The sequence below is a fragment of the Microchirus variegatus genome, assembly GCF_963457635.1.
Source record: "Microchirus variegatus genome assembly, chromosome: 7".
Classification (NCBI taxonomy): Eukaryota; Metazoa; Chordata; class Actinopteri; order Pleuronectiformes; family Soleidae; genus Microchirus; species Microchirus variegatus.
Window position 1 is genome coordinate 13,328,757 of NC_139808.1, and position 20,537 is coordinate 13,349,293.

At 41.7% G+C, this 20,537-nt stretch overlaps 1 protein-coding gene across 1 annotated transcript in view; it reads left to right on the forward strand.

The window, feature by feature from the left end:
- The window catches only part of LOC310929540 (semaphorin-3F-like), a 53,597-nt gene extending 33,362 nt beyond the window's left edge, over positions 1-20,235 (forward strand). Inside the window, exons 3-17 of the mRNA XM_083892330.1 lie at positions 201-263; positions 727-846; positions 4,166-4,259; positions 6,025-6,144; positions 6,348-6,487; positions 7,501-7,615; positions 12,988-13,057; positions 13,176-13,320; positions 13,543-13,765; positions 14,706-14,794; positions 15,009-15,050; positions 16,280-16,437; positions 16,721-16,788; positions 17,080-17,213; positions 18,223-20,235. Of these exons, the coding sequence (XP_083748456.1) occupies positions 201-263; positions 727-846; positions 4,166-4,259; positions 6,025-6,144; positions 6,348-6,487; positions 7,501-7,615; positions 12,988-13,057; positions 13,176-13,320; positions 13,543-13,765; positions 14,706-14,794; positions 15,009-15,050; positions 16,280-16,437; positions 16,721-16,788; positions 17,080-17,213; positions 18,223-18,675 (2,034 nt within the window). The 3' untranslated portion in view covers positions 18,676-20,235. The remainder of the gene's footprint in view (positions 1-200; positions 264-726; positions 847-4,165; positions 4,260-6,024; positions 6,145-6,347; positions 6,488-7,500; positions 7,616-12,987; positions 13,058-13,175; positions 13,321-13,542; positions 13,766-14,705; positions 14,795-15,008; positions 15,051-16,279; positions 16,438-16,720; positions 16,789-17,079; positions 17,214-18,222) is intronic.
- The last annotated feature ends 302 nt before the right edge of the window (positions 20,236-20,537 follow it).

A 20,537-nucleotide genomic window follows, 5' to 3' on the forward strand; every position in this document is an offset into this window, starting at 1 on the left:
TGGCTCACATTTAGTTTTTTTTGGAGTGCACTTTATTTGTGATTAAAACACTGTAATTGGGCTATGGCAATCCTAACCAGACTAAAATGTGCCCGTGTTGATATCCCTTTTGCATTTGTTGCCCCAAAATTTCATTAATGCCAGTGATGTATAACGAGTTGGCCTCAGACTATGAAATGTCTTCCAATTTCTGCCTGCAGATCCATTGGCCAGTGTCAGAACGAAGAAGGATGGAGTGTCTTGTGAGTGGGAAGGATGCCAATGTAAGTATGCATGTTGACAGCCCAGAAGACCTCTGCTGCATTTTCCAGTAGAGGTGATTTCCATCAACTTGAGTGGTTGGAGAAAAAAAATAAAATATGTGGTTAATTAAATCCATTGCATTCTAATCAAAGAGCAACCTCTGTTAGTTATAATTTAAGTAACCAATTAAAAAGGCATTCATCTGTGGGATTCACACTTGGCCTAGTGAAAACACTGGTTGCCTTCTGTCTTGTACAAATAGACAGGAACAAACTGGAGAAGAAAAGCTGAGTTAATCTTACCATCCTCCTCATTGCTAGGTCGGGTGGAGAGCACAACAACACTAAATATATTTATAAGTACAGTATTAATGGTATATATTGTCTAGCCTATGCTTTCTCAAGCTTAGCATTTGTAAATCTGCAAATGTACTTATTGGAAGTGCATTGATATTTAAGTTGCTTCATTATTGTGTCTCTTTAGGAGGAGTGTGCAAACTTCATCCGTCTGATCGAGCCATGGAATCGGACTCAGCTGTATGTCTGTGGGACAGGAGCTTACAATCCAGTCTGTACCTTTGTCAACCGTGGACGCAAACCTCAGGTTAGCTCAGCACAGCTCTCTCCTGTTGGACTCTCCCTCTTCTTTGGCTTCCAAAAATTCTTACAGCTGGGCCACACTGGACACGTAACACGAAGCACCATGAAACGCAGTGGACTTTCATTCAATGCTCATGTTAATCAATCTTAATGTCAACACTTGGTGCCGCCTTCTGATCCTCAATGATCATTTTCAGCATCTGGTCTACAGCTCAAACTTAAATCCATCCAAAAGTATTGCATATAATATACATGTCAGAGAAATATTCAGATTCTGATAAGTAATAGATGTGCATCCCATATCTTGCTTCTCCTTATAAGAATATAGAATAGAATAGAATAATAGAATAAGAAAAATAAGAAGATATTCTGTACAGCATAAAGTAATTTCAATGTGGGGTGGTGTTTCACTTCTGATGTTTATGTAGTCAGTCTACTTTGAAAGTATGCACACATTTGCCACTTCATTTCTGGCAAGATATTTATAGATATAAATATAGATGACCAGGCATACCCTAGCTCTGTAGAGAGACATGCATAAGCAGACAGGACAAGAGTGTGCATGACAAGGGGAAATGGTACATCTAGTATTGAGAGGCATGTGTGCAATGTTGGCACTAGTGTGGCCTGGTGTGTCCACTTTATAATAGGTTCCCTTTACAATGACTGTTCTCAATTGTTATGCCTGCCCATGCTACCACATCTATGCATCTGGCAAAGCAGCCAGCACAGACTCAGCAGCACACAGCTGTGCTGTTGCCCCCAATGAGCTGTTAAAGCTACTCTGTTTAGTCTCAGTCTTTATTGGGACCACTTGAATTTTCTAAACCAAACCAGGCATCACTACCTCAAAATACTCTCCTATAACACCTCACTCTCTTTTGATTATCACACATTTTTTCCTAAATTGATGATCAGGGGATCAATAAACAAGTGTATTTCCCACTTGACTTTCGCTGGAGTTCACGAAACAGTGTATGCGACATGCATCACGCAAGTGCGGCTTCCGTGAGTCCCTTGTTGCATGCAAGATCCCCTTATGAACAAAGTCCATTGATTCAGTCACCTATCCATTTGCGCATACATGAATTCATCCAGGCCAGGCGCCAGCCTCAACCATGTGAGACCATGGCTAATTGGAGGTGGGAGCTCCCATTATGGGGTGCCAGTGGAATGTTCCAGTTATATTCCATTAATGAGATGGCTGTTTTTTTTTGTCTGAGTCACACGCACACACACACACACAAACACACAAACACACCCCAGCTGGGCCAAGGAGTTAACCATGATTGAACTCACACATTCACATTGTAGCATTTGCAGTTTGTACCAGTTGAATGTTTGGCTTTGACTGGAATGTATTTAACATACTGTGATATTGACTTAACCACACGACAGCAAACTATTGTTGCCGTTTCCACCATCTGGTCAAATGAGGTCACACACATTCCCCCACACAATCTTGCACATACATTTACCCTTATGCACTTGCATCATATTCATTCACACAAAGGTATTGTTTTCAGTGGTTTTTCGCTGTATCCGGAAATCAAGACATATTCAAGCAGCAGGCAAGGACATTAGCAGAGACCCCGGTTCTTCCTCATTAGTGGCGTAACATCTAGTTTGTGTTGCTGTCTCCCGTTTTAGACATCCATGTATCTGCAGATGGCCCAGGCCAGAGGAAGGGCTAGCCGCGCAGCTGAATCCAGCGCGGTGCACGAGACACTCGGAGTAAAGGTGCGATGTGGGCCCTGTCTGCACCACAGCCCTGCATACTGCCTGGGCTCGTGGTCACTGCCAGCATGCTCCCCCGTCTTTGTGTCTGAGCACAGTTTGTGTGCATATTATCTTCAACCTGGCCATCTTGTTTTCATTGTTTTGCATCAATCCCACTCTCCACCAAATTGATTTTAATCATGTGGAAATGCATTCTCATTTTCTCTTGTTCTAACCTTTTTTTTTTCTTTTCTTTTCATAAACTTCATTTTCTGAGCATGCGTTCTTATCTCTCATTGTCTTGTATCTTTGAGCTTGGATATCAACGTGAAATCGCTTTGCATCTTTTTCTTGACTTTTGTGAGGCACACATTTATTTGCACAGGCTCACTGGTGTTTACTGCATGGCATATTCATTTTGTATTTTTCGCTTATATCTCAATGAACATGAACAGATGGCGGAAGCATTCTTTCTGCTTATCTCAGACATTGCAGGATGTTCCACCCATCAGTCCTTCACCCCACTGAGCCCTCCACCTTCTGTAGGAATGTGGTGCACTCTCTCCCACAGAGGCAGTCGCACTAGTTAGCATCTGACCCACTCCCATAGCAGGGTCTGTTAGCTTAGAGCAAACACCAGCCATCTGTAGCCAACTAGCTGTGCAGCAAAAGAAATAAAAGAGCCACATACTTAAACATGTCTCCATTGTTTGTGCTATCCAAGCACTTCAAAATACAGAATGACACTTTGAAAAGGATGTGAGGGCTTTATGTGAAGTGGGGGCACTTTGAAAATGTTGCAACTTTTTTGTGTGTGTTTCACAACTTTTCTGATGGGGTCATATTTTATAGCACAGTTGTTGGGCACAGTTTCCCTCCCCCTTTCTTTACATGTCAACATCTGGCATGGCTACGAGTAAGCACCTTCTCAGTTGCACAACTGGTGACTTTAATCAAAGATGAGTAGGGAACTGTGCACGGATGCATGTGCAGCATGATCCAATGAAGTGAGTTTGGACAAGTGTGCACAACGACAGAGAAGTCTCCATCTCTGTCGCAGTTGGGCGTTAAAAAAAGGCGAACGGACATGCTCTGGTCTGTGAGGCGGGGATAGAGGACATGTCATCGCACGCCACTGATTCATTTTCCCCTTCTCTCTTACGCAAATTCCTGCCAATCACCTATCAGTGTTTGCGTGCGGGGTTGCCACGAGGTGTGAGCATCAGTCATCCAGCCTCCATCCCAGGCTTGTTTTCATTGTGGTGGATTACTGGTGTCAGCAGTAGACCTGCACAGCCATAGGCTCCAGGAAGCTGAGAGATATTTGGCATGCAGCTTATTATGCAAGGAGAAGCAGCCCATGACACATTGTTTTAGGCAGCAGAGTGACATAGAGATGGATGAGAGATTCCTCGCTTTTTTCCCCGCATGTATTTTTCAGTATGAATGCACCCTCATTATTCTAATACTTCATCCCCTATCAGGCCATACATGTCCCACAGGACTCACATACGCTGCCTAATTTTCCCCACATAAGGGAATCACAGTGACAAGATGAAGTGTGCTAAATTTATTGCCATCTCCATATGATTTTTCCATAACAGGAAGAAATATTTCATTTGGAGCCGGGGAAAGTGGAATCTGGGAAGGGAAAGTGCTCTTATGACCCGAAGCTCAACAGCGTGTCTGCTTTGATCAGTGAGTATCATCTGGGTTTGGTCACTTGAGGACATTAGCACACATGGGTACAGTCCATCCCAATGAGAATCCTTCACTGGAGGATTAATGGATTTCCATCAGAAAACCTTTGAGTGCCTCTAACACTATCTAAAATATATTTTTGTCTCTTCCAATGTTTTCAAGGGTTTATCTAGTCTTCTTTCTACAGAAAATGATATAGACAGGTGGTAAATTAAACACAAATCCTCAATATAAAGCAGATGTAGGACATTCTGGACGTCAAATACTGCTTTCGACAATTTAATTTGAGTAAGATATAAGTGTATCAACCTTATAATTTATAATCTAGCCATCGTGTTTTTTTTCCGACATCCTTTGACCTTCTGCAATTTCACAGTATTTTTACACTCAGGGCCCGTGTGTTGATTCATTTATATCCATAGAATTAACCCTGGTCACCACATAATGTATTATTTCTAACAGTACGAACATTGTGTAAGTTAATTGTGCTTTAATTCACTCAGCTCCTTTTCCCTCTCTACCTGCCACTTGTCCTGCCGCACCAACACTTGTTCATGCGATCAGACATGACATCAGTGTGTGTTTGAATACAGCACGGGTGAAACTAGATCTGATCACATGTGGTCACAATGAATAGATTTGACCTGGTCTAAACGGGGCCTACGGTTCAGCCTGGTTACTGTCACTTTTCATCTGTTGTTATTCTCCTCAAGATTGTGTCCTCTGGTTCAAGGTCACTCAGTCAGTCAGGTCCTGAACCCCACATTTGCCACCAGTGAAAGGTGATCTCTCTGCGGGTTTAGACAGTGGGTGTAAATCACTGGCACTGCTTTCCCACATTAGCACAGTGCCAGCTGACCAATATGGAGCCACTACTGTCATCTAAGATGGATTTACCGCCCACCTTCACCAGTCTGCGTCGTACAAGGGACACTGTTGTTAGAACCGATAAGGATTAAGAACCCTACACCGCAACAATAGATTTACCACTGACCACTCACTGCTCAGCTCTCCACCACATTAGCCACCCTGTCATCCATGGACATTTTAATGACATGTCATTAATCTCCATATAACACGGCTGAGGACCATGACATTGAATATAATGGTGCTAGGGCAGTGTTTTTTTGTTTCCTCTGCTCCACCTCCTGCGTTCTCGTTCCTCCATCTTTTAGAGCTGTGACAGTCACACCTGCTCTCCAGTGGGGCCCTAACAGCAGCTGGAGGACAAACACCTTGCCTTCCTGTGGCTTAACAAGGCTGTTGTGTACATTTGTCAGTCTCCACACATGGATATGGGGTCATATTTTATGCCTTCATGACGTGCGTGTGAGCCCCGTTTGTTTCTGAGATGATATATTTCGCATGTCGACGTTTCCTGTGAAGAATAATGGGAATAAAGAACCGCAGAACGAAGCAGAACATTTGTAGGGCAGTAAAAAAGTTGGCAAACGTTTACAAAGTGGTTGTTGATTTCTACAGGAAGCTCCTTGAAAGTAATGTAGGTCAAGGTTATGACAACATTTGGAATCTTACTTTGCTTCTTTGTAACCCCAGAAAGTAAACGTTTTGAAGGTTGCTGTAAATTTTGAGAAGTAAATCTGCCTGTATATTGTATCATGTATGTAGAATAACAAGCCTGATGGACTGATAGTAATAGTAACAAAGTGGGTGGAGCTTAGCTAATTGGATAATTCCGTTTTCTATGTAATCAGTAACAAATCACAAAGTCCTTCAACCAAACTGTTTCTCTCTTTCTCAGATGGTGAACTGTACGCCGGGGTTTACGTTGACTTTATGGGAACGGACTCTGCCATTTTCCGTACTTTGGGGACAAAGACAGCCATGAGGACGGATCAGTATAACTCCAGATGGCTGAATGGTAAAACTCTATTGTGCTTGTAAATTTTACACATTTTCAGCCAGTTCATGACTTTTAAGCGTACATTCCAAACAGGCTTCTAAATATATGGTTGAAATTGTTTTTTTTAGACCAAAAAAGGAAACGTTTATTAATAAATCCAGTCATTTATTCTCCCATGTCCTTCCTTCCCTCGTAAATATCACTATCTTCTCTCCCCACAGACCCCACGTTCGTCCATGTCCACCTCATCCCCGACAGCGCGGAGAGAAATGACGACAAGCTGTATTTCTTCTTCCGGGAGAAGTCCTCAGAGATGGGCCAGAGTCCTGTGACCCAGGCCCGAATAGGTCGCATCTGCCTGGTGTGTACACACAAGTAGTGTTTGCTTTGGGGTGTAAACATAATGAAATGAAAACTTGCTTCGATATGAAAAACAGACTCGTGCCTCCCGAGGCGAGTCACCAACTGTGTTTGAATGTTTATGGGCTCAGGACGAGTATTTGGCCAACGCTGACATGCTGGAATCCACATGTCTTTAACCTTCCTGTGTACAATGCATCCCTGTGTCTGTGAGATTGCCCTTTGAGCTCTGACCCCGTGATCTCCTGACCTCTTCCCTCTGGTAGTCCTAAAACATTTGAAGCTTTAAGTGTACAGCGGAGACTGTGCCTTTTAAAAACCTCCTATTTAAGAAGTCTTTCTTGGTTAAACTAGACTTTATACTGTGCACTATAGAAAAACATAGTGAGCTGAGCCATGGAAACAACAAAAATAAAATGTCCCAGTAAGTTTGTGGGGCCATCTTTCTCAGCGTACAGTGTGCACACGATGTCGGTGAATGTTTGCATGCATGTGTGAACATTACAGCCGGTATATGAGTACGGGTAACGAGTGAGAAAATGTGGCTTCTGTGTGCTCATCGCTTCAGCTGTTCACCATTGTATTTATTCGAGGGGGTCAGGCGGTGACCCGGCACACAAACAGTCATCCCCTCTCAGCGTGTCATGCTCCAGCCTCCGGAGAGAGAGCCGGCCCTGTCGTTCTTGGCCCAACATCTGGATACTCTTACTGGCCTTCTCTGTACCCTACACACTTGGTTGTTTACTGTAATTACACTGGAAAATACTAATAAAAAAAGATAATTTCCCTCAATGGTTTAATTCCCCAAATGCTAATAAGGGTGTGCCATATCATCTTGCTCACGATGATACTAGTAAATTATCATAAGATAGATGGATAAATTATTGTATATAAACTAATTTTGTGTGTTTTAACTACAGCTGTCCTCATTATGCAGGTTATTTTGTTTATTCATACAAATGATCTGATGATGGAGAAACTGATCTGTGTCTCCTCCTACCTTTCCAAACCCAGAATGATGACGGGGGCCACTGTTGTTTGGTCAACAAGTGGAGTACCTTCCTGAAGGCCAGGCTCATCTGCTCGGTGCCCGGGGCCGACGGCATGGAGACGCACTTTGACGAGCTCCGTGAGTACACCTGTGAAACGCTTTTGCAGCTTCTCATCAGCTGAAATGTATATGTTAGTTTGCCTGCGTGGGAAGTGTTTTATAGACTTCCTTGTCAATCAAACATTCTGGCAGCACTGTGATCTTTTTTTTTTTTTTTTTTTTCATGGGTTATTCTGTGTCAGTTCATAAAGGGTTTCATATAAATTGTCGGAGCTTTTCCCACACTTCCAATTTGTCTTTTGTGTGATATATGATATATGAGCTCATGAAATATGTAATATGTACACATGTCACCGCAGTTATTTTCTGTCTATCCTCTCATTAAATTATCAGATAAATATTTAACTTTATTTCATGTGAACCAAATCACATGTCATGTCATGAACAAGAAGTGTCACTCTAACATACAGTAGTAAAATTGGCATTTTAAGCAAATCAAAATCAAAATTTTTCAGAATAAGAATTAATTCAAGCAAAGCAAAATCTGTTCAACGTGCGGTTAATCATTTTGACAGTCGGTATTGGATAGCAATGAGAAAGTACATGTCTGGATTTATCGCAGACGTATTAATTTTTGGGTTCCCGTCACGTGCAATTACATCTGAAATATTAAGTAGAGAGCAGTCGACTGCGGGGCCTGTTGTTTCTACTGCAGCATCTGCCAAATAGTGGAGCACAAACACACCAGCGCTCAGTATTTGGCCGCCCATATGGCAGCCCACTAGAGCATTTTATAATATAACTGAGACACACCACGCACACACACACACAACTGTAGTTCAAAATGTCTTTTGTGCATGTGTGTGTGTGGAAGGGGGGCGGCCTGATGGAGAGCAGATCAGATCACTGGGCAAGAATGTCGGAGACTGTGTGTGTGGTGTGTGAGACTATTAGCCTCTTCAGTGGAATCTCTTTCTGTCTCACTGGTTTAAAATAGAGCCACATAGTGATAAGAGACTGATGTGTGAGGCTACTGTTGCTGTTGAACTCGTCTCAAGAATGAAAAGTGACGTGTCTGTTTGGAGCCATTGATGCTTTTCTTGTCTCTTGCTGACGCACTCATTGCTTTTAACTCAACCTGCCTACTGCTCTAAGAGCTGTTTTTTTTGACACACAGTAGGCACAACTTTGCAGAATGAGCTCACTTTGATTTGACAAAATGAGGATTGTGTCTGTGCTGGTTTGGTCAGTGTTGACACTGGCACGCAAAGCAGCGTGACTGAAGAGCGCTGCCGAAGTGTCGTCTGTTTTCGCGCCGATGAAGATTCTCATTGTCAGGACATTGTGTGAGTAAAGGCTGTAAAATGTTTGGTGGAACAGACTTGTGAATGAACACGGACGGGGCATGTCAGTGTAGACGGAGAAGGAAGGAAGGAAGGAAGCAGTCACCTCTGCCAAGGACTCCTGGTGGGGGACAGTAAAGTGAATATGATATGATATGAATAGGATATGTTTATAAAACTCTGTCACTGGAGGGTTTGTCTTTTACAGAAAGGAAATTTCAGATTTTAGTAGCTCACAAGGGCAAATGGATTTTTAACTACTGTGCATTAAAACGAGTCCATTAGATGGGGAGATTGACATTTTGGTCAACAGTGTTGATCACTTCTTTCGACATGAAGACACAGCAGCAGCAAGAGGCATTGAGCTTTTAGCTGAAAAGACTGGAAACAGCGTTCCTGGCTCTGGCAAAAGACAATGAATTCAGCCTAATGGCACCTTTAATGTTGAGGTTTAATGAATGTCAAATCTTGTTTGTTTAATATTTGCAAAACCAAAACATAGTGGACAAAGTCATTGCACCTTGTGTGAGTTTCACTTGAAAAGCTGAAACCATTCAAGTACATCCTGTTAATTCAAGACATTTAGAGATAGATTTAATTCTTTTACTCCCAGTTTTCAGTTGTGTCAAACTCGGCTGACTTTGAATTTAATCAACCGATATTCACCTCTCAGAAAGAAAATAATCGCAAGAAACATTCCCCCTTTTCTTAAATGAATTAACAGGTAATTACTGGAGCATTTGCTAAAACGCTCGGAGCAGCTGAAGTCCTGGTCTGATCCAGAAAGACATTATGGTAAAGCACGTCTGAGACCTGGGGAGTTTTTACAGTTGGATTATGTGAAACGTATTGGCTCCATCTCACACCTTGTAACTTACTGAGCCCCTGTGATTGAAAAGAGTTTTACTTTGAGTCATAATAACAATACATGAGAGCTACTTTTAGGGCTGCAGCTAACAATCATTTTGATCTTTTCTTTGATTAATCAAGTAGAGTTTTGGCCATAAAATGTCAGACAATGGTTAAAAAAAAAAGTTTAGATTCCCAAACCTCAAAATGAGCAAAGAAAAACCTGAACATTAAAAAAAAAAAAAAAAGATAATTAAAATAGTTTGTACAAAGCACAAAGAAACAAAAGATTTCTTCCGAGAAAATGAGATGCTGACATTTTATTGCCACACAAATCTCGATCCTTTTTTAGCTGTTAATAATGCACACATTCCCCTCGAGCTGGTGTCATTACTGTCCTGTCAGAAAGGTTTTTTATTGCAAATCACGTTATATATACAGTATTTTTTTTTTCCCTTCTTCCTCCCATGAACCCATGATCTTATTTTAGTGACTGTGAACGAGCTATCCTGGCTCCTCCGCTGTAACTCGCCTGCATGTGCATGTGCGTGCGCTTGCGTGCGAATCTCTCATTTCTGCGGCACCAACAGCTGAATGCCGTGTCGAGGATCGTCTGTTGTGTGACACCTTTGACGGACCTTTGTGCCGCTGTGTCCACGCTTAACCCATGACCGTTCCACTTCTCCAGCTGTGGCAGCTGTGGGAGATGCTCTCTCTTTCTCACTCTCTCTCACACACACACAGTCCCACAACTGTAGTTGTCATTTTCGTTCATGATATCTTAAACAAAAGTGAGTGGGTTTTGCATGTGTGTGTGTGTGTGTGAGGGAGAGAGAGTGAGGGACTGACCTGGTAAATTGGGAACTATAGGAACAATGTGCCTGATCCTTTTCTTCAGCACTGTACTTGCAGTTGTGAGGAGTCCCTCCGAAGACTGGACTCTCTCGTTTGAGAACAAAACTCAGCAGTTTTGATCCAGTCCCAACATTCACTGTACTTTTTTTTTTTTTTAGCAGTTTTACTCTTTCCACACTCTCCAAACAATAATATACATTTTTTTTTTCTTATTACATTACTCGCTTCTCAGGTTTCTCAATGGTGTCTTTCATTTTCCTGTACAACTAGGTTGGGAGAACGCTCTATTTCCCTCGAAGGCCCTTATCCTATTGTAGGCATGTGAACGCGGCTCTTGGGATTACTATTTAGGTCAGGTACCGAACAGGGAAAAAAGTCAAATCGCCCATCACGTGTTTATCTTCTCTTTATTTGTTGCTTTGGACCTTTACCTCAGTAACAACAAAAAAGGATGAGCTAAATCCTGAGTCCTGCAGGACATGCATGCGTGTGTGCATTCATGATTTACAGACCTTAATAATTGGCTGAAGACTTTATGAGGCCGTTCTCTCTTGGGAGTAAAGAGATATTTCCTTTCGTTCTATGTGGAAAGCATAAACTATAAAAGCAAGAAGAGGAGAATCCCTGCAAATCATCAGCTCACATTTTCTGTCTCCTCCGGAGAAGTCTCGGGTGGTTCAGCAATTACACAGCTACGGTCTAGACCAGAGGAAACCAGACATATAGGCAACATTAATAAGAGGCAAAAAGGGAGGGGGGGGGGGGTAAACATGGAAATAATGTGATGATGGGTTTGGTGATTGTTTGTAGATGCAAAAGTGAACAGTATTGCAAAACTCAGGGTTTTAGTGTAAGTGATATGATTCATACTTTCCGCATCAGGGAGGGGTCCGAGTAATGTTAATGTCGTCATTCCATGACATTATATGAGGATCCTATGCAGATGTGGGCAGGCCGTTTGGTTCTGTTCCATCAACGTTTACAGTCCAGTTGATGGGACATTCTTGTTTTGATCCAGTTGTTGACTTTTGTTCTGGTGCCACCTGTGTCCAGATGTGAAATATCATGCGTCTGGTGCTTTGATTTAATTGCTGCATTTACATGGCTCTAAAGGTGAAATTGCCTCTCTGGGTTTCAGCTTTAGTGTGTTATCTGTTTAAAAAGGCTTCTCCCTACCTGTCTTTCCTGTGGTTGTCATTCAGTTTCCTGTTGCACAGTCAGTTGCTGTGGTTTTACACCCACTGCTTCCGTCAGCAGGATATAGGAATGACAGAAGGTGGGCTGTCTGGAAGGAACCATTTTTTTTTTATCCTTTTTTATAATTTTTTTACCAGATTGTGGGCAAATGTTACCCTTCCTTTCAGCTTTTAAACCACACTTTATTGTATTTTATTATTATATTTGATTCTAATTTTTATATTTGCATTTGTAGGTAAGGTGACTTTGAGAAAGGCGCCAACAAACAAATGTTTTACCACTATTATTATTATTACTAAAGGCTTTTTGTGACCATAATTACTCCATGACTATTCGTCAACTTTGGTAGCACTGATGGATGAGTTAATATTGAAATAAACACACTGATTAACATATTTAACAGGCGCTTATGAGCTTTGCAATTAAGCGCATGTTGTCTAATTTTTATTTAGCTTTAAAGTTGCATTATGTAATACATTTAAAGCAACTGGCCATAAAATCCTCTTAATATATCAGAGAGACTCAGGAATAATGTTCATATAACAAACTGAACTCACCAACAACAACAGTACAGCCAAAATATTTCCATTAAAAAAAATATTTTGCAGACTGCAAATCACGTTTATGTTTTGAAATCATGTTTTGGCTTGTGGCGCCACCTACCGGCGTCTACCAATCATTGCAGTCAGTAGAGTCTCAGCTGCCGAGCAACCACGGGTTGCCAGTTACATCAGAAAACGAAAACCTCAAAGACCTCGGTATTTTGAATTTGAATGTAGTAACCGTTTTTGGCCACATTCTTACATATGGCACCTTTAATAAGCTTTATTATTGCTGTGTTTTGTCTTGTTTAGCGCTGTTGCGGGAAAGCTTGAACTTTCTCTCACATGAATCCATGACCTTTATTCTTGTGGCGCTGTTATGGATTTTAGTGACTCTCACAGAAGCACAGCCCAAGAGCCCACTTAGCTCACTATCTAAATCCAGTAATGGATACCATGTGTTCTCAACAAAGATTAAGGTTGAGCTTCTTTGTTAGTGCACCATTTCCACTGAATGTGTTACCTAAAAGTCTTTCTCTCTAAAAGTGACTGGATCGGCCCGAAAGCTGTGTCAATATTAGTTAAGAGAAGTGTTTGTGTTGTAGAACATATTTCCTTCACTTGCTCTTTGCACATGATGATTTCTCTCTTTTTTTCCTTACAGGAGATGTTTACATACAGCCAACGCAGGACACAAAAAATCCTGTGATATATGGAGTCTTCTCTGTCTCTGGGTCAGTGTACAATAACTACGCGGCTTTGAAGAAGACTGCGTGATCGTGTGCATGCGTGTTGTACAACAACAATAGTGTTTTTGTAATCTGAGTTAAAAATTTCCCTCCTCTTTTATAGCTCTGTCTTCAAAGGCTCAGCAGTCTGTGTCTATTCCATGGCCGACATCCGCATGGTCTTCAATGGACCCTTTGCCCACAAAGAGGGTCCCAATTACCAATGGGTGGCCTACACTGGGAAGATCCCCTACCCTCGCCCTGGCACGGTGAGCTCACGTCACCTTACACTGACCCCGTATTTGAAAATCCCACAGAAACAGTGATTATCTCTGACTTAGGACTCAAATAGAAACCATCTGAACACGATACAGGCACGGTGCAATATCAAAATCCAAATATTACTACAAGCTGTACTACGTGCCTGTTTTAAGATTTTTTTTTTTTTTTTTAATTAGTAGAATGTTAATAGTTCTCTCTCTCTCCCACAGTGTCCAGGAGGTACATTCACTCCCAACATGAAATCCACTAAGGACTATCCAGATGAAGTGATTAACTTTATGAGGAATCACCCAGCCATGTACAACGCAGTGTACCCAGTGCACAAGCGCCCCCTAGTGGTTAGGACCAACGTAGACTATGAATTCACCGCTATCACTGTGGACCAGGTGACTGCTGCAGATGGCAACTATGAAGTGCTTTTCTTAGGAACTGGTGAGTGTTTTTTTTTTCCCCTCTGTAATCTATGTAATGAAATAGTTATAATCTGTTTGTTAAGTAATGTGTCAGAACCGTTTAGGGCTATTTTGTAAATGACGTCAGCTCTGAAGTCTGAACCTGTGAACTCAGAGTTACGGTGGTGAATGACGGCGTCAGTGGGAAGTTGAGTTATGAAGAACGCCCTTTTTTGCAATCATTTATCATGACGGAGGAAAGCATTCTTCCCTTTACTGCTTGAGTGCAAATGTAACCAACGGAAGGGTTTGCACTTTGCTCCGTTCACGTGAAGTAAACAAGAGGAAATGTGTACCTGGAGGGCAAGGGTGGATCAACAGCAGGAGGGAGAGAAAAGAAGGAAACAAGGGGGGGTGGGGTGGGAGCTATATCCGTCATCTTAATCTTGTCCACTCGCGTAAAAGAGATTATATGGTTGTCTGCAGGCTTCTAACCTTTAATAAGAACCCAACGCGGCTTTCGTCGTATGTGTGTTACGGCCACTGTGGAGGAATGCTTGTTCTTTCAGCTGCTGTCAAAAGCAACCATTTAGCCCCCGTGTCAAAGCTCAATGAAGAAAGTCATAAATTATCTGAGGTGTCCCACTGTACTCTTCACAGAAATCAAACATGCTAAAGGAGGAGTGCTGAGAATGTCTTATACAACCTAAATGAATAGGTATAGGGGCATAAGAAGAGGTTTGTAATGGAGTACACTACGTGGAATAGAGTGTCATTGAGGATAGGGCAAACCACAGAGAGGATCCACATGACAGAGACCAAGAGTACGGCAGACGCTGTTGATATGCGGATTATCCCATGTTGGAGGTCACTGAGTGAATAAAAATGGAAAAATCTAAGGGGTCGTTGACAGGTGGAGACATGTGGGTGTGTAGGAGGTCACAGGTGTGTAGCTGACAGGTGTGTGTTGTGGTTCGCAGACAAGGGGACGGTTCAGAAAGTCATCGTGCTGCCCAGAGACGATCTGCAGACCGAGGAGCTGGTCCTGGAGGAAGTGGAGGTTTTCAAGGTGAGTTCGTTTTTTTTTTCCATTATACTTTATCTCTCTTTGCACTGTGCTCTTTGTTTGCCATTATTGCTTTCCCCCCCCTAAGCTCCTCGTGCATAAAAATGTTCTTGTCCTTTCTCTTCATCTATTCTGACGTTCTGAGTATATTAAATTTTCATTCGCTGTTGAGATAACACACTGTGCTCACAAGAAAAAAATATCTTTTTCTATAAAGGTCCCCACTCCTGTAACAACAATGAAGATATCATCCAAAAGGGTAAGCATGTCTGCACAACTGATTTTCTTAACCTTTGCTGGCATAAAGAGAAAAGAAGTCACCTTCCACCGAAGGAAATCAATGACAACTCGGAAAGGTCACAAGCTACACGTATACAGCTCTGCTTCCCCAGTTGGGTCATAGGTCTTACACTGTATGCATGACAATGGGAGACAATATGGAAAAAGACATAAAAGTTTAGTGTTGTCTTCCGCAGTGATTAAATACTTGGCCTTTCTGACTTTTAATGACATCAGTCCAGAGGCAGAGAGTTAGTATTACACACAAACTGCCAGACTGATGAATATGAACAGCTGATCATAAAATTATGACGGTAACCTGATAGAGATGAGCTCAGTATTCTCCCAGATGATCCACAGCCTGCTGCTGTTTCAACACAGTGGTGGGCCAGAGTTGACACTTATCTCATTACATACATCTGGTTTGTGAAATCTATGGGTTGAGAGCAAATAACATTTAAAAATAAAACTTTTAACAAGCTCCTGACTACACATTGCACACAAAGTCAATAAAAAAAAAAAGCTACCTGGGTTTATGTGGTCTGAATTCTGGTTTTAAGTTTCAAGGACCTTATATATCCATGAAAGTGAGGTAGAAAAACACCAATTTGAACTACTTTAACCTTTGTACTCACGGGTTATCCCAAGAAAAATCTTAAAATAGTTTCATACAGTAAAAGTTAAAGACATTAGTTAAATGTTGTTAAACTTTGAAGCAGAAAAAGACACTTGTTCAACAGCGAAACTTGTTCAATAACATTTTTATTTAACATTTTCAGTATTGTGCTTTTATTTTCTATCTGAGTTTTTGAAGACCTATAATCAAACCATGAAATTGACTCATAATATTATAATAAAAAGAAGAATAAAGACCACGTCATATGTAGCAAATCAGTGTATTCCCAGAAACTCTCAGATGGGTTGCTCTTCCTTTTTACTCCCATCTATGAGTAATAAATGAATCATTATCTATTATCTATCTATTCAACATGATAATGAAATAATACGCATTATATTATGCACAAATATGCTCTTATCAAGATCGAACCTGTGAATTGGGTCGTGACAGTGGTTTGTCATCTTTAAAAAAGTGGATCCCTGTGTGTGTGTGGGGGAAACACTGATAAGACGTTCTAGAGATGATGTTCATGGTTGTGTTTTCCCAGTTTGTGTTTTAATCCTATTTTCCTCCCGCTTTTGTCTTAATAGCAACAGCTGTACGTGTCGTCTGCGGTAGGGCTAACGCAGCTGGCTCTGCACCGCTGTGACGTGTACGGCGAGGCCTGCGCCGACTGCTGTCTCGCCAGAGATCCTTATTGCGCGTGGGATGGCAAGTCCTGCTCCCGTTACTCTGCCTCGCAGAAGAGGTGAGCACCAACAGCAGTGACAGCACGAGTTACGCTAACCTCATGACTAACTGACTGACTGACTGACTCGTGTGGTGAATGATGCTCAAATTAGACTGCGTGGTTTGCAGAATGGCGTTTTTAAATCAGTTTGGGTGAACTGTTAACATCACTATTACATTATTAAGTATTATATATACTTTAATAGCATCATGTATTGTTGTATTGAATGGCTTTGACTGGCTTGCAGTTGCTTTATAATGTTTTCTCTCCTTATTCGGCAATACTGGTCTGACCCATTTAGACGGAGCAGGAGGCAGGACGTCAAGTACGGGAATCCCATCCGCCAGTGCCGTGGCTTCAACTCCAACAGTAAGATTATTATTCCTCAGCCTTTTAAGTTGTCTTTTCCACTTTTATTGCTTCTGTGTTTTTTTTTTTAATGAATGAACTCAGAAGTCAAACTTTCGCCGCTCCAAGTTGTTCAACGTTTCCATTGAAGAGGCTGCATTCTCACAGATTCGTGGTCTCCATATTTTTGGAAGGAGTTTGATTTTTAACCCAACTGAGATTTGAAGTACTAAAAGGGACTCATGAAATTGAATGTTTTGGTTGCCATGGAAATCATCCCTGTCTCTCTCTCTCTCTCTCTCTGCTGTGCAGCCAATAAGAACACTCTGGAGATGGTGCAGTATGGGGTGGAGGGAAGCAGTACCTTCCTGGAGTGTCAGGCCCGTTCTCCACATGCTGTAATCAAATGGCATCTGCAGAGAGATAATAGTGACCGCAGGAAAGAGGTGAGTCACCACAAAGTAGTATTTCCCAGTTATACTGCATAAGCATGATGCATTATGAAATTGTTTACTCAAATGCAAACCATTATCCAGCAGATTGTGTTGTCCCCAGACGGAATAGTTTCCTGCACAAACGAGCTATGCATAGTATGAAAGAGACAACAAGCAGCCAACTATTCCTTTTATCAGTTCATTATTAAGGAGATTTGATGATAGACAATAGATACAATAGAGCACAAATTAGTCCAGGGTCGTTCATTTCAGATTATCAGTTCATGTGAATGATTAAGGATCTACTCTCCAGCAAGACCTCTGACTGTCCTCAGGCCCAGGGGAACAACACATGAAGGGAAGGTGTAAATAAGGCCTCCTCTGTGATATACAAGCCTGAGGCCCTGGTTAAAGTTTTATTGTGAAGCTATGTAGTGTGGCTGCCTCCCTTTTACTGACTATTCTCTTAGATGGTCTCTATTCCCACAGGCAGAGCTGACGTTGTTGCTGCCTCACATGTCTTGGACTTAGATGTAAAAAAATAAAAAAAGATATGGAAAAAATACGAGTTACACTTCTACCCCACCTACTTTTTTTAACACACCGTAAGAGTATGGATGTAAACAAATATATACAATATTCAGTATGAACACATTCAAGCCACATCGTTTACATCTGTGAAGATATTTTGATGTTGTACTTCAGAAATTTTGTTTTTGTCATGGTTGTATTATTCCTTCTATGTACTGGCTTCTGCTATTTTTCCTGGTTTTTAGCCGGGGATGAGAACTGCGACATACTCCCAAGCCGGCTTGAGTCTGACTCTGGTCTGATTGAATGTATTCATGCAGTAGCAATTCAACAGCCAGCCATGTTATCTGGGTGTTAGTGTTAGTCTCTTTAAGAAATGCTATTTATTTCAGCCGGATGTTTACATAATTTGAAATGTCTGATTTTAGTTTGATTTGTTTTTTCCTCTCATGTCATGTTAACGTACTGTCTCTGTCTCTGTCTCTGTCAGATGCGTTCTGACGGTCGGATTTTGAAAACAGAGCAGGGTCTCCTCCTGCGGTCGCTGCAGCCATCCGACTCCGGCATGTACCAGTGCACGGCGACGGAGAAGAACTTCAAACACACACTGGTGAAACTGCAGTTGGTGGTGTTGTCAAGCCGGGCTGTCAACAGCGTGCTGGTGGAGGGCGGGGGAGGGCTGGTGTCATCTTCTCTCCACTCCAGCAGCACCCAGTGGACCCCCAGTGGAGGCCAGTACAAAGACCTGCTGACCATCCTGAGCCAGCCAGAGATGAACCTGATCAATCAGTACTGCCAGGACTACTGGCAGTTTGGAGACCCGCTGCTGGGCGCCCTCAAGGCCAAAGACCTGAAGGAGCTCAAGGAGCACAAGAAGCCCCGCAACCGTCGGCACCACGGGGATGGGGAGGAGAACGAGGAGCAGGAGGAGGAAGAGACATGAGGAACCCATGCTTTGTGTCTGAAACAGCCCCTCGCCCCTTCCACCCCACCCTGTGAAAACTGAGAGAGACTCATCGAGAGTAGCTACATGAAAAAAAAGAAAAAAGTCCACAAACCTGGAAAAAAAAAAGATCAAACTGAGAAAAAAGGCTTGCAAACAAAACCCCACACACATTCTCTCAAACAGCAAGATATAAGATACACAGTATTTATTGTAGGTTGTATAAAGTATCATTCTGTGGATTTCTTTGTACTTATAGAAAAAAAAAACATGCTCTTTGTGTATAGGTACCTTTGGGGCAAATATTGTCATTATTGATGTTGTTAATTTTATTGTTGCTGTTACTGTCATTACAAAACTGTCAGCATCATATGACCTTTGGTGACTGTTTGGAATGTGTTATCAGGCACGTAAGCTGTCGCCGGCGAACTCTGAGAGGCTCGTTGTGACGGGAGGAAATGAATTGTTGTTAAAGAGTTAATGGAATCTCTTTTGTTTCATGCTTGGTTTAAGTCAATGCCAGGACTCTTTTATTACTGGACACATCAGTAATACTGGTAATGCAACCTCCTTGTGACTGTGGCAAAGGGACCAGCGACACATGGTCCCAGTTACTGTGGGGAAACAGTATTTTCTCCATGCAAACGTACAGTATGTTGTAATTGGGCCTTTTAGTAGATATATTTTTAAGCTGATGCTTGCCCCTTGTTTTTTTCTGTCTTGTTGAGTGGCTTGATTGTAAAATGATGCAGCTTGGCTGTCAGCCGATACTGATTTCAAAAAGAGAGATTTACATTTTAAAAAAAGGCAAACAAATGAAAAAGTTTTTATTTGTACTCTAATCTGAGTGATCGGTTCCTTCAGGCAATGAGCCATGAATGGAAGACGCAAACATTAGATCAGTTTTGTTCTGAACTCTATTTTAACAACGGTTGGCATAATAATGGCATCATAATGGTTAGGATATTTTTTAAATGCAAAGATCATTTGTACTGCGAGTGAGGTGCAATAAAAAGGTCAAGGTTTTCCACAGAGGGCATTATTCTTTTTATTTTCAAGGGACATTGGCTGGGGCCAAATGCAACAAGCACACTCGGGCATGGAATGATTGGATTCTGTGTGGAAATAAATCAATAGGTAGAGGAAAGATGTGCCCAGATCAGGCAGCGGTCGTTTAGCTCCGAGCACACAAGACATCTTTCTTTCTTACTTCCATGTGACATTCATAATGTGGAAAAAAAAATGCCCATATACACAACAGAGCATTGTAACAATGTTGTGACACTAACCAAAATATTGGGAAGCTGGCTTTCATAGTGTGCATGAACCTGTATTTGTACTGTAATCCTGATAAGATTCTGTGTGGTCCTTCTTTTCTGTTCTTCGTTTTTAGGGTTGTACAGTATGGTATGAGGGAGGTTCTCAATGCAGAAACAATGGGAAAACAAATGCTTTAAAGATGCCCCTTTTTTTTTTAATAATATACTCCTGTATAGAGCATGAGGCATTTACATTTTGTTCAAAGTGCTACAAAGTGCAATTATCTTGCGAGTGTGTTTTAATCGCACATGAAAGTACGAGTAGGCAAGTGTGAACTGATGAGAGGGGTGTTATTAAGAAGTGAGTAAAGAATCTATTGATTAGAATTTTGACACTCACTCTCTTTTACACTTCTCTGTTCAAAAAAAAAAAAAGTATCAGCGTCACAGAAACAATACAATTCAATTGGGGTTTTTATATCTGCTCCTTGATTTGGATGCAGTCTCCATTACCAGAATCGGTCTAAGCCCCGATCATGAACTTCAAATGACAGCATTGGTTCTAACAAAAAAGGAAAGTTTTTAAAAAGGGCAAAAAGAGGT